Here is a 15,107-nt window from a genome sequence, read left to right as displayed (position 1 = left end):
AGTAGTTTTCAGAAATGAGTTCATTACATAACTATTGTTAAAGTTTTGGTAAGCATCTGCATAAATTAAGATAAGAAGGAAGGAGAGGACTTTTGAGGTATGAAGAGCTCTGAAGACAGGAGATCTTTCCTCGATAGTGATAGTCAAATACAGCACCTACATCACTGCAGTATTTGCCTATGAATGATTCATATGAAGCCACATTATTGTCAATATTTTCATAATATCATGGATAGCTTTGACATTTTCTTTAACCAACCATCTAGTATTTACTTTGTATAAATTACCAAAAATCCTCCAAGGAAGTATAATTCCTAGGGTTGCAATGGAGGAAAAGTAGGCAATGTTTGCCAGAATCAGTAAATGGTGATAGACTTAAATGCTGACAAGGGTGCAACTCCAATTATATCCCAGAAAATATCCTTCCTTGAAAATTATATTTTCTATTGTTTGGAAAAGTAAAGTTTTGAGTATTTCTTACATGAGTATATTGTATCTGCATTTCTTACCCCGTCTCCTTGCTCCAAATCTTGTGTTTCCCCAACATGCTCTCTAATTCTTGAGTTAGTTGAGTATTTGCATGAGTTTTGGGCTGACTTCTTAGGATTGGGATCACACCTTTCAAATATTGAGGAAAAACCTGGGTCCCCTCTCCTTTTGTATCCATTGTCTACAGCTTATCACCTAGTGGTGGGGTCTTGTGAAGATTTTTCCCTATCCACAGAGACATTGTATTTTCTTATGAGTGGATGTCTAAAAACAGGACATTTAAAAGCTCACTTTGGATCCAATTACTTAAAAATAGTTAATCTTGAAACAATTCTAGAATATTAGACAATCAATCATGAGTCTCCTTTAAAAGAAATGTTGATACCTGAAGTATTATACGGCTGACATGAAAGGTCTGCAGTATTCACAATACCTACTTCTCCAATGATCATTCTCATGTATCAAAAGCTGCTGAGACTCAGAAAGCGAGAAGATAGAATCCTAAAGCAACAATAGAAAACATCCTCCCAGAAGTCACCATCCAATGTTATAAAAGTGAATCTTCTTCAGTTTTTCTCACAGGTGATCCCCCTCAACGCTCATGAGTAGGCCATGCTTGCTAAGAATATTCCCTTGCTTGCACTTGACAGATATCTCTAACTAACTTGAACCTATGGTTTCTTAGCAAACCCTAAATCACAATCAGCTAATTAAAAGGGGGAAACTTGCTAGCATAAGCAAAATATGATACGTTGCAATCAAAGAAAGTAATAACAGCAACCAAAACGGGCAAAGGAATTATTATAATTCAGAGGGGTGTTTATTCCCTGATCACTTCCAAAGAGAGTGTTTAGAAGTAGTAATAAATTCACATACTATTTCTTCTCTATAATAACAAGAACAGCCTGCAGTTCATATGTATTCAACACACACATATGTACAGTCATTTGGAATGAATGTATAACCAAATAAAGACATATTTGGATTCCATATCATTACACTTGTCTCAGAGATATCACAGTACACAAAAATACTATATGTTTAAAATTCAATTTTAAAATAGTGACTTAAAAAGAACAAAGACATACTCAACTTTAAAAAGCAAGAGCAACAAGAATAGTCTGTAAATGTTACAGACTATATAACAAAATAATTTATTTAGTAATTTATTAAATAAATACTTTGTGTTTCCCAAAGACAACTTATAAGAATGAAATAATTACTTATAGACAAAATATTTATTAAAATTAACTTTTTTCTAAAACACTCAGTAATCTTTGTGTATTGAGAATAGTATCACCAACCCTGCCTTAGCTTTCTAGGAATCAGTATTCTACATTCAAATGAACATGTATACCTTCTTATATAGTTGGTTCTTTTCACTTAACACAATTCACTTACCTTTCTTCTAGTTCCACCCTCTTTTTTGCTGCAAATGCTACGGTTTCATTCTTCATTGTGATACAACATTGTGTACATATATATTTTATTTATCCATTCATCTGTTATATAATCATCTATGCTGTTCTATAATCTGAGAATGTAACAAAGCTAAATAAACCCTGAAGATGTTGTCTGTTTGAACCAATGAGTTCACTTTCTTTGTATGGGGGATCAACAAGTGAACATTGGACTGCCAGTAAAAGTTCCATTTTCTTCTTTTTTTCATTCTTTAGCCTTTTGGTACTTTTTTATCCCTCTTTCAACTTTGTTTTGATATTTGTTTCAGCAATAAAATATCACAAATATATGCAAACCTGCACACATTTAAGTTTTAGAGACATGTTCTGTGTTCACTTTCTTGTGTACGTTTAGCCTATTATGTACTTGCACTCCTAATCCTCCATTTCTTCCAAATTGAATGATGTACCTTTCTTAATGATGTTCAGCTAGCCTTAATAATTTATTCTCAAAGACAATCTTAGAACTTAGACCACCTTAGATCTTACTGTTACCATCATTTAAACACTTGTCACTTTCCAGGGAATAGGAGTGGATTGGGAAATTAAAAGCTTTCCATTCCCCTATGTATCTTTCTCCTCTAATTTTCACACTCATCTTCTTGGGTAGATAGTATTATTGTCCCTGTCCTACCCATGAGGAAATTGTTATGAAGCAGGAGTGAGGATTAACACTGCCCAAGTTCAATATTTTCATGAAAACTATACGTTGCATAATTTAATGGCTATTTTGTTCCTTTAGAATCAATTTGAAGAATCTGTAGTACGTATGCAGCTACAGAAACATGTGTATTTGTATAAAAATGTATAAATTCAGGTACTCAGAAGATCCAACTGTATCACCAATTAATTACATGAACATTTCCTGCAATGTTTCAATAATGGTGCAAAACCCAATTGTTCCTGCCACTAATTATGAATTTATTTCTTAAATGATAAAATTGTAAAATAAAGTAAAACCAACCCATGCTTTATTATAGTAAAGAGGTAAAAGTATATGTAAACTTAATAGCTAAATCAGAAGCCCCTCCAAGTGAACTGACTTGGTTAATGTTGCTCAAACAAAGGAACGAGTGCTGAAAACATACAGGCAATGCTCTGAAAAACTGAGGAGAATTTCAGTTTTCAGTTTTCAGTATGGGCTAGAAAAGACCCGAGCAGTGGTTCTCAACCTTCCTAATGCTGAGACCTTTTAATACAGTCCTCATGTTGTGGGGTCCTCCAACCATAAAACTATTTTTGTTATTTCATAACTGTAATTTTGCTACTGATATGAAATGTAAGTATCCGTATTTTCCAATGGTCTTAGGTGACCCCTCTGAAAGGGTGACTTGACCCCCAAAGAGGTCATGACCTACAGTTTGGGAACCACTGGATGAGAGAGAAGTCAACTGGTCCTGTAGTAAAATCAGGGTGATATCTCCTGTAACAGGTTTGTAAGTATTCAAGTAGATTTTCAACTACATTGTATGGTATATGACACTTGCTTACTTTGTCCTTTCTGGCATTAGAATAAGTGTTGTTATTATGATAGTCTTGGGGTCATGGTTGGTTGCATGACAGGCGGTTTTCTAAAAGAGTCTAAGAAAAAAGACTTTGGTCTCTTTTTTTGGTGGACACCAGAATGGTGATAGAGGACACAGGGGACAGAGAAAATATCTGATAGAAGTAGAGAAATCACACCGGTGATTGTAGAATTCTGAATTCTGGGTGAGCTTTGGGTTTTAACAAGAATGGGAATTCAATCCATGCATCTTGATATGAAAATTCTGGAGAACCTTAAGAGACTGTTTTGAGTACATTGGAGAAACTTGACCATTCACTTAAAAAAAAAGATAACGTTAATTGCTAGACCTGAGACGTAGACAATGGCATAACACTTTCTTAAAAATGAATTTGAATATATCAGCATATGCAGTCAACTAATTTGCTGACTTTAAGACAGCCTCCTAAACCTATTATTGCCTGTAATGAACGAGTATATGCACTAATCACAACATGCAGTCTTAACAGTGCTCACAGCATCTAAAAAAATCATGATACAGGGATTTTTCTCTAGACTCAACACATTTTTCATTCTGAAACCTGATTGGCTGTTCTAAGTGCCCTGCATGGTATAAATTGGGGCACAGAGTTGGAAGAAACCATCGGATCAAGCATCCCTGAGCTTCAGACAGAAAGTCACTGAGCATACACTCAAGGTATGTGTATTTCATTCATAATTTACCATCTTTACTGTGGTCATTTCTTTCTTTGAATTTCATGTTTCAAAAGTGTGAATGTATTGCACATTGCTAATACTCTGTGCCATCCACACCATATGTACTTCTTCAGTTTTACTATAATTAAATTATAGGCCCAAAATCATTGAATGAAAAATTTAACTTTCTAGTACCTGGCAAGTAGTGTTTGTTTCACTTCTACATTTTAGGTCAAGCATTCAATGACTTTTGAAGCCAAATTTCACACAAAAAATGTGTTATTTTCAATTAAAATTCTGTGTTAATAAGACTGGAGGGTCTACTTCTGTATACAATCTTGTTAAATCATATCAAGTGTGAATGCTTTTTCTTATTAACTCAAACTCTGAGGCAATAAGGTTTAGAAGGTAGAAACACTCGATGTACTTTTCATAGCCAGCACCAATACATTTTGCATTCATATCCTAAATATACCTTTAAGGTGTTGTCAAAAATGTGCATATTTTAGGATAGCCAGTTCTTGCTTCATGTCTCAAGAGCCTTAAGATATAGAATATGTACAGTATAGTTGACAAGTAAGAAGAGGATGCTATTGGCTTAAGACAGAACTTGTTAGGTAGAAATCATTCCACAACCCTTAAAGAAGCTTAGAACTCTAGCACTGGTCTCCTTTTGGTTTCATCGTGTCTTTTTTCTTCCAAACCTGAGTTCAAAGGATGTTATGAGGTTTCTTGCCTAAAATTGTACATGTGGACCTAAACCCACTCTGCCTTTAATCCATTCTTGAAAATTATTCAATATTTTTCTTAAATAATTAATCTATGTGTTTTACAGTAGCAATGCTCAAGTGGGTTGTGCTCCCAAAATACATTTCTGTCTCTTCTTGTTACAAAAGTATAAAACCATGTTCATTTGGTTGTCTCTTCAACTTTTATACTCAACCCTATTTTTTAATCATTATTTATTAATTCCATCTAGCTGCTAGGCATCTATAGGCTGTATAAGTATAGAAAATAGTTTGCAGCATCATTATTATAGACCACTTTTGGTCCTCTAACTTGTTAACCTTCAACTTAGTTAAAAAACAAAACAAACAAACCACCACACCACCACCAAAAACCCATTTGCACTATTAGGACTTGAAGCAATGATACAGTTTGAAAACTGGAAATCCCATATGATTATCACTTTATGAACAAGGGTCTCACCTTATTTTTATTAGCAAGATATTAATGTAAATTATATACATTTATGAAACATAATTATGTTCACGCTTCTATTTTTTTAAATGGCTGGTGTTGATTTACATTTCAGAACCATCAAGAAATGGGGACCTGGATCTTGTTTGCCTGCCTCCTGGGAGCAGCTTTTGCTATGCCCGTGAGTAAAACATCCCATTTACTGATTGTTACAATTAAATAAGCTAGGAATGAGAAATCTGCTCCATTGGTTGGTAATTTTCACTGTGTCATACAGTACAAGATCTGATATGCCCAAGTATCTAAGTGTTGAAGAAAGAAACCCTTATGGAGTTTGTTAAGAAAAGCAGGAACGACTCCACCATAGATTGTGATTCAGTACAGCTGAAGTGGGGCCAAGCACTCAACATTTTAACAAGCATTTGACCCCCAGGACGCTGTCCTGTAAGATTCACTTGTAAACAACACTGCCCATCTTTACAAGTAGTTATCCTTTTGAAGGGATCCTTGAAAGGCTTCCAGAGAGGGTTTACTTGCTTAGGCAAATATAACAGCCAAAAAATAAAAAAAAAAATCTCTAAGGCTTAATTCCTCACAAGTTCAAAATTTCTTCTTGCCCTCAGATAGCACTGTTGTTAGTCTTAAGGGGGTAACATTTATTCTCTTCCGGTACCATGTCACTGAAACCCTCTCCCTTTGGTTAATCTGGTTACTCCTTATGTAGGATTTGGCATTAGCAAGGTACTAGAATCCTGCCTGCCTGTGCCAAATACACATGGACAGCATGCAAATACAGTACCATATCTGTACCAAAGTCAGGATGTCTGGTCCACTCTCTAGACACAAGTACATATAGCAGAAGGCTTGGATCACATGCTGGCAAAACTCTTTGGTGGTATAAAGAGCAGTTGATACTATTCCTGTATACCATTAAGCTTCAACAGCAGCCTCTCTTCTCTCACACACAAAAGCAGGATTTTTGTGCTCTGCATTCCTGAAATCCTAGGTCCTCAAAGGCCCTCACTCAGACATTTTTACAACTCAGCACTTTGAATACCCCCTCTCAGAGGCATACTCTGACACACTGCATATGGGAAAGAGCCACCTTTCATTGTTAATTTATATTCAGATGAGGAAGAATAAATCGTTATAAAACATAAGCATTTTTGAAGGAGTGGTTGAATTGACCCTTAAGCAGCCTTATGTTCTAGAGTTTTCTGCTTTATGCTCACAATTTTCTGTCTCCTGCCCCCATCCCCAGGTGAGGGCATCAGAAACTCTATAAAGTAGGCAGTAGTCAGGCCCCTACTTTGAGAAACACAGAGAGTCCTGATTTAGAAAATTGTTCAGGTTGCCTTTTATTTGGAACTTCTAAATTTCTGCCATAAATCATTGACAATAAAAAGGGTTGGCCTTGAACTTCAATAAATCATTATTTTATTGTCCAGGGGATGGATTTAGAATGTTTATATTTTATTAGTCTCATCTTGTTCTCACATTGAACAATAGAGATGCTGTGTTATTTATTCACTTTGCATATTAATTACCTGGAATCCCTTTGATTCTTGAACTTTTCACCAACTGATCTATAAAGGGACCCTTTATGAAACAATTCCTGGCTTGTTCTTTTTTAAATTGTCACAGAAGCAGACCTCTTTTCCAAAACATAGAGGAAGTTTGGTCAACAAGTAAATGAATGGGTACAAAAGGAAAGGTCCTTTGATGATTAATGGGTTTAATCCAATGATCTCGGGAGGACAAATGTATGCTGCTGTCTGCATTTAGGACTCCCACTAAAAGACTATGGCCTCTGAGGAAGTTATTTAGTAATTCAGAGACTCTTTAAATTGAGAAGTTTCCTCCTTCAAAGCATACATGCTCAGACTAAAAGTAGAACTCAGATACATTCTGTACTATGTATTTATATATATATACATATGTTTAAAATAGTTGTAGATACTTTTAACGTGAACAATTGCATATTGACTTAATCTTTTTCTTTCTTTTCCCATTTCTCCTTCTCCTTCTCTTTCTCTTTCACTTTATCTTCTTCCCTTCCCATAAAAGCTACCACCTCATCCTGGGAGCCCTGGTTATATCAACTTAAGCTATGAGGTAATTTTTCTATTTACTAATTTTGACTATTGTTTGAGTTAAAGATTCCCTGAGTTCTGTAAAGTGTGGTGTATTGATTCTTCATTCAAGATGTTTCTCAAATGGTCACACTTTTTCAGTTCCTACCAGCAGCTTTAAGCCCTGACTGATGTCCTCAAACCTGCATTTCTCAGCACCTTCCTACCTGGTCACTCTGACTCAGCCTCTACTTTTAAACCTAGTTATAAATGTATCCACCATGAACTACCACTCAGGAAGGCTCCATGATAGGGCAGAGACTGAGCTCAGCCTCAAAAGTTTTGTTCTATGCCAGCCTATAAAATTCAAGGTGTAAGTAAGATGTTAAAATCTTTTCTAGCTGGAAAAAATTGCCGATTCAAAGACATCCACACACTGTGTGTGATTCTCATTGGCTATGTTCAGTGATCAGTGAAAAGTGGTTTACCAGAGTCTAGACAGAGTGATGGAAAGCAGAAATGTTCTAGAAACAGAGTTTGGGGTTCTCCTAAACTGCAAACTATATGACCCTGGGAAAATCAGTTTTCCCCCTCTGGAACTTTGGCTTTCTCACCTAAAGAAGGGAAACAATGATAACTACATTTCTAAAAAGTATCATCCAGAAGAGCATGAAAAGTGCTGTGTCACTCATAACTTGAGTAAAGTTAATAACTTTTGTCTATATTGATTAAATGATGTACTATATGAAAAAGCTATCTGAGACTAATAGGATTATATTGTCCAGAAGGAATGAAAGTCTTATCTCATGGGATCAGATAAAAATCCAAGTCTATTAACTCATATATGCAGAAGAAAAATGTTCTAAGAGTCTGAGGCAAATTTTAGTGTTTTATCTCAAAAGGTTGATTGATATATTTGACCAAGAAATCTATGTCTGAAGGATGAAAGACAATGTTTCTACCACATTTTTCCATTGTGATATCAAATAAAAAGTGATTATATCACATTATTTTAAGTTTTAAATTGTTTTGCTCTTGCAATGAAGAGGATTAAATGGAATTAAATTAAATTAAATTGAATTAAATCTTGTAACTTCAGCTGAGTGAATGAACCTACCTGAGTTTTCATAACATTACCTATAAAAGGGATACCTGTCTCCAATCATGCGAGAAAGCATGAAAAGTGTATGGAATGGATATAACACAGTGCCTGACACATAGAAAGCATCCTACAAATGTTTACCTTCTTCTTTCTTTTGTAGAAGTCACATTCTCAGGCTATCAATACTGACAGGACTGCATTAGTGAGTCTATATTTCATACTGCATTAGTGAGTTTAGTATTTAGTTCATATGTAATTAAACAGAATCAAATGCATTTAATGTCTGTTTCTCTTAAAAGGTGCTTACCCCCTTGAAGTACCAGAGCATGATAAAACTGCGGTATGTAAATATTTTGTTCTCCTCCCCTTAAGAAAAACAGGCATGCATTTAAGTCCCTTTTAAACTGAAATATCATATCTACTCCACCTTCATACACTAATGGGAATTTTAGTTGGTAAAAGGTCATATCTGTGTACACTGTTAGAAATTCTTGCAAAGGAAAAATGACTAAAATATTCATAAGGTCATAATAACAAAACACTACTGCTACTTCTCCAGTTAGAAATCAATTGAGCCAATGGTAAACCTGACTCTTTGTTTCTCACCAGTATCCTTCCTATGGTTACGAACCCATGGGTGGATGGCTGCACCACCAAATCATCCCTGTGCTGTCTCAACAGCATCCCCCGAGTCACACCCTTCAGCCTCATCACCACCTCCCAGTGGTGCCAGCTCAACAGCCCGTGGCCCCCCAGCAACCAATGATGCCAGTTCCTGGCCACCACCCCATGACTCCAACCCAACACCATCAGCCAAACATCCCTCCATCCGCCCAGCAGCCCTTCCAGCAGCCCTTCCAGCCCCAGGCCATTCCACCCCAGTCTCATCAGCCCATGCAGCCCCAGTCACCTCTGCATCCCATGCAGCCCCTGGCACCACAGCCACCTCTGCCTCCACTGTTCTCCATGCAGCCCCTGTCCCCCCATTCTTCCTGGAGCTGCCTCTGGAGCTTGTGCGACAGACAAGACCAAGGGAAGAAGTGGTGAGTATACTGTGAAACCAACAAAGGAAAAACCTTGGGAAAGTGACTTAACAAGAATTGGCCCCAGAATTCTAAGTTTCAAAATGAATCAGGCTGAGTTGCAGAAACCATAGATCTTTGCTTTTCTTAGTCCAAGCATACATTATATTTGTTTTGTTTTTACAAATGAATTTATTGACATGGCTTCATAATTAACACCCTGGGTCTTATGGTATATTTAAATTCTAATTATAGAATTCTTACCAGTATATGTATTACTGAAATTCACCCATTTTAAGAGTAAGAGAACAGGTGAATACCATTTTACACACACACACACACACACACACACACACACATCAGAGGCTTGAGTAGTTGAATAGGTTAAAACTGCAGGAAAAATATAAAAGGAGTAGATTTTTGAGAGCAAGGAGGACAGATATTGAGGCAAACTTAAAAGAGGGTGATGGAAACTATCTTTTCAAGACATAAAGGAGATTGCCTGTCTAAAGTGTTCATTCAACTTGGAAGTGGCTATTAGCAATGTGACTATTGGAATTTCTCTTCAGTACTAGAACTCCATAGAAATAAGCATTTGACAAGAGTTTCTCAGAATTTAGCATTAAGTATTCCTATGTTACAGAAAGCTCTTATTAAACAAATGAAAAAATAGGTAATAAAATGATCCTTATGCACAAACACATAAGTAACATATATGAAATCATTTAATTATACTATACACATGCACTCAAATGTGATTCCAATTTATAGATGCCATTAATGACTTGCTACTCAGAATCAAAAAAAGTGAGAAGACATGCTCTAGCTTGAAACCAGGACACCTAGATTTTCAGCCTAGCTTTTCGAGAGATAAGATACCATGTTCCTTCCACTTTGAAGGAATTGCTTTCCCTTTTAAGATGGGAAAGGAAAGAAAAACAGATAACTTCTAACACTGAGAATTAATACCATTTCTTATATACTGTCATGAATGTCTTCACAAATGTAAGCCTGTTTATGGAAATGAGGCAGAACTTTTGAGAATTGACTGGAATTGAATAATTTCGTAGCTAGTACTGATAATCCTAAACTAAGGTACATGCTCTCTGCAGGCAAATTGGGTTTATTTGTGTCTTTACTAATGATTAACACTGTAGATTTGATCATGGGTTTTATTTTGTCAAAGCTCTTTGTGGAAACGTGACTTCATGTAGGTAGTTTGTCCACTTTAACCTCAGCATCCTCCTGTTCAAAATTAGAGTAAAATTATTGATGATTGCCTAGAGTTGCCTTATGGAAAATAAATTAATGGCATTATTGCAGGCAACCCTTGATGCAAGGTGGCAGCTACTAATATATTATTAAATATGTCTTAGTGTTTTCAGCCTAGGGAACTTCTATTTAATGGCAAGAAACTTCAGAAATTACAGAATCACAGTCAATGATTGTACATTGTTTTGAAAAAACTGAAGCCATAACTTATTATTGTAAATGGTATTCACTAGGAATGTTTGCAAATTATGTTAATTGTTCCTTTTGCTATATTTTTTCAGGATTAAAAAATTCAGAAAATGAGAGAACCGAAGTGGATACTTTGGTTGTTTTTAGGAATAACTCAAGAACACAATGATTTGTGCCTACAATCACTTAGTAAATTCTGTAACTAAAAATAAGTATCATTAGCAGATAATAAAATGTTTTAAAAATCATTCATGTCTTTGTGTTGAATTAAATTTAAAATTTCTTATCACTTGAGAGAAGAACTTATAAGTGAATATTTGTGACTAATATAGGGACTGGTCATTTGCTCCTACAAATTGACCATTTAGCAGGCAAATCATGACTCTATGTCTTCTTAGAGAATCTTTATATTATCTCAAATATTTTCTTAAAATAGAAATTTGTACATCATTAGCAATAGCTGAGAAATTTAAAAGAAATAGTTAAGCATGGCTAGACACTGAACCTGAACCAAATGAAGGCAAGTTTAGAAGAAATATTCTTTACATTGAAAAAGATAAACTTTAAGGAATATTTATGTTCTAAATCGAATTAAGATTTGGAACTCTAGCTTTATTCTTCACACCACATCATTAATCAAAATCTGGTCTTTTGATCTCATTCTACAGAAAAATATTTTGCGTGAAATTGTGTGATATATATGGTAATTCACTGAATTTGAAACTATTAATAATGGAGCCTCAAACAGAGAATTGCAGTGATTTTATACACAAGTCATTTCTTTCACTTCATAATCTTTAAGTTGATGAAGTCTACCACATGGTCTTCAAAACGTTAACAGATGCGTAAAATGGACTCAAAACAAGTTTTCTTTCCCACTCATATTTATATTTGAATCATTTTTCCTCTTACACCCACACAAAATTGTAAACAGTCCTTGCAGGATTTATATTACACAGCACCCACAGTAACTTTATTCCGGTACCTTCATGATTAAGGTTCCTCTTAATCATTTTCTGGAAGGAATAAACATAGGTTTTCTGAGAAGGTATAAATATGCAAACAACTGAGTTAACTTTAAAGCACTAAAATGCAATAGGAAAGGTAAGAACGCATGTAATCAATTACCATAGGCCACTTTCAGCTGAGTACATATCTCTCAAGCACTCACTAAACTAGGTATGACTGCCTGAGACAGGAAAACAATAACTCCCTATCCTTGGGTTCTAGAAATCCACAAAGGGATGCAATAACTTATCCATCAATGGTAAAGGATGTTCAAATGGCGTGGCTCGTCACTTAAAAGTAAAAATTCTATGGCATATATCAAACAGTTGGGGATCATTCTTCACTGGTAGAGCTGGAACTGATTCCAGCACGTGGCCTTTCACCTACTTGGGATAGAGATGTGTCCTCTCTACTACCCAGGAAGTGGAGGCCCATTCATCCACACTAACTTTGCCATCACTTTCCGTACTTCTTTTCTGTTATAAGTTGAGGGATAGGTTGTGGTGGATCATGAATATAGAATGAGGGCAAAGGACAAGTTTCCTGGGAGAGAAAAAAAAATCTTAGGGATTAGTTTTTCCTTTTCTTAAAGGATGTATGGATACACTCTAGAGAGCAACTGATGTTCTTTTGATCATTTGTTTGAAGCTGTGATTCATGGAGCTCTGTGTGCTGTCTTGTGATCAAAAGTTGAAAGTAGAAAAAGAAAACCTCCCAGGAATCTTGGTGGAATCATTGTGTCCTGAAATTCCCCATCCCTGGGACAACTTACAGCTACATGCTTTCCTATTTCGATGAGAAGCAGGAGCTGTGGAACTTAAACAGAATTACCACTTTTGTAGCCCTGTGGCATAATTTGACTCTAACTCTTCATGACTATCTCTAAGAGATGAGGGTACTGGTACTTGCCTCAAATCATGGACAACTTACAGAATGTGCTGGATTCTTAGTAACCTAATACTCGACTTAGGAGCACTGCACTTGTGTTTAGCTGCTTTCTTTCGTAGAACTCACACTCTCAGGCTATCAATACTGACAGGACTGCATTAGTGAGTATATATTTCATACCGCACTAGTGAGTTTAGTATTTAGTTCATATGAAACTAAATTAAATCAACTGCATTCTAATGTCTCTTTCTCTTAAGGCATTTTCTCCTATGAAGTGGTACCAGGGCACGGCAAGGCATCCGGTATGTAGACACTTTGCTTTTTATTACTTTAAGTTAACAAGCATGCATTTCAAATCTCCTTATTAATTCAAACATCTCTATTTCAATGTTAAAACTGTTTAAATTCTGTGGGAGGTGATCATGGAGTTCACAGTCATACTATAATATCTATGTGGCAAACCTGTAAAATCGAGGGTTTACAATAACTTTTGATGTTAATGAACATCCATCTTCAATAAATGCCTAAACCTTTGCTCACATGAACCTCATAAACTTTACTTTTGGGTCTTTATACTCTTTATAATATTAGGTTTGTACCATACTGAAGAGTTCAGCTTCTATAAATAGTGATTCTAACTGGTAGAAATGTGCATTGTTCACATATTAGAAAATAAAATGGAAGATATAACCTAATAATCTAATTTCAACTGATATTCTATAAATATCCACCTTATTAGCAAATATTGAGGATGGATAGTTTTTAAAAATCTGGAAGTAACTATCTTTTATCAAAGATAATAATGGTTGCCACACTACTATACTCAAAATGTAGATACATACGATCACAATGCAATAGAATGTTTAAACTAGAGCTATATATTAAGTGGTAATTAGATTTTATACCAATGATGTTTAACACACTAGTCATGTGTGGGCATTTATATTTAAACAAACTAAAAAGGAATAAAATTTAAAACGTAGTTTCTTGGCTATAGCTGCTATATTCTAAGTGCTCAGGACCCATACTAGGCAAATGACTACCATTTGGGACAACATTGCTAATAGAACTGAGAGTTGTCACTGTTTCTCTATGTACTACTTTCTGAGGCAGACAAAGCAAGTTTATTAATTCCAAGAGTTGAAAGCAAATATGACACAAAACAGGTTGACTGGTTAAATGTGAAAACTTTCAGTTCTCCATGAGAAGTTATTTCCTAAGCATGTCAGTAATCATTATCTGGAAAGAGGATTTTTTCCAAGAACTAGAGTATTCTTTTCCTTCCTTGTCAAACCATGTACACTAAGATGGTTTCTCCCCTAGTTCCCTTCCAAAACAGGCCGATCTGGAATTGAAATAAATTCATTTCGCTGATTATAATAGAGTTGTTTAGCACCAAATGAGTTGTAATTCAGACTTTGAACCAGCCACATCTGGACCGGAGGTAGTTTAGGTCTGGCCTTCATCTGCAGCTTCACTGGCAAAAGGTGAACATTTAAGCTGAGTAAATAAACTGAAACCAACACATTTATTTTGCTGAATTCTGACAGAGATTTATTGGCTGTAACTGCTAGAAAAATTTGCATTCTCTTTTGTTCATGGTTCAAAAATTACAGTGTACTGAGGGAACATACATGTTTGCACATACATATGCCCATTGGGTTCACCTATAGAAAAAAGCACATGTGTGGAGACATGTAGCATTTGAGCAACATGACATTTTTTTTTAATTAACTTGAGTATTTCTTATATACATTTCGAGTCTTATTCCATTTCCCGGTTTCCGGGCAAACATCCCCCTCCCCCTCCCCTTCTAAATAAGCCTTTTCCTCATTGCAACCACTTAGAGAATATATGGTGATGACATGAGCTTTTACTTACAAGGCATATTACAGATATCTAATAAAATTTCAGGAAATAAATCAAGCTGCTCATTTTTTCCCCATGAAACATGTTTATACCTACTTTTGTAATTCCATACAAAAATGTATCTTCAGGTTTTCCCTCAGAAATCTGATCTTTGCCCCTGGGTAGTACACTAAAGAAGGAAATACCAATTCTGAATGTCAACATCAAACTTTAAATGTTATGTGAAATATTAAATAATTTTGTTGATTGTAAGAATAATATGATGTTCTACTTATCTTTACAGCTTAACATGGAAACCACAACAGAAAAATGATTCAACCACTCTCCTACCCTTCC

At 35.5% G+C, this 15,107-nt stretch overlaps 1 protein-coding gene across 1 annotated transcript; it reads left to right on the top strand.

The window, feature by feature from the left end:
• The first annotated feature begins 4,074 nt into the window (after positions 1 to 4,074).
• Amelx (amelogenin X-linked) lies at positions 4,075 to 15,084 on the top strand. Its single transcript, XM_032890012.1, is given in 8 exon segments — positions 4,075 to 4,150; positions 5,465 to 5,530; positions 7,417 to 7,464; positions 8,823 to 8,867; positions 9,133 to 9,504; positions 9,507 to 9,566; positions 13,160 to 13,204; positions 15,055 to 15,084. Coding segments are annotated over 7 exon segments (654 nt in total). The 5' UTR covers positions 4,075 to 4,150; positions 5,465 to 5,476.
• Positions 15,085 to 15,107: the final 23 nt, after the last annotated feature.

This window comes from Rattus rattus, chromosome X, assembly GCF_011064425.1.
Source record: "Rattus rattus isolate New Zealand chromosome X, Rrattus_CSIRO_v1, whole genome shotgun sequence".
Classification (NCBI taxonomy): Eukaryota; Metazoa; Chordata; class Mammalia; order Rodentia; family Muridae; genus Rattus; species Rattus rattus.
The sequence above is the reverse complement of the archived record's forward strand: the minus strand, read 5'-3'. Positions and strand labels throughout refer to the sequence as shown.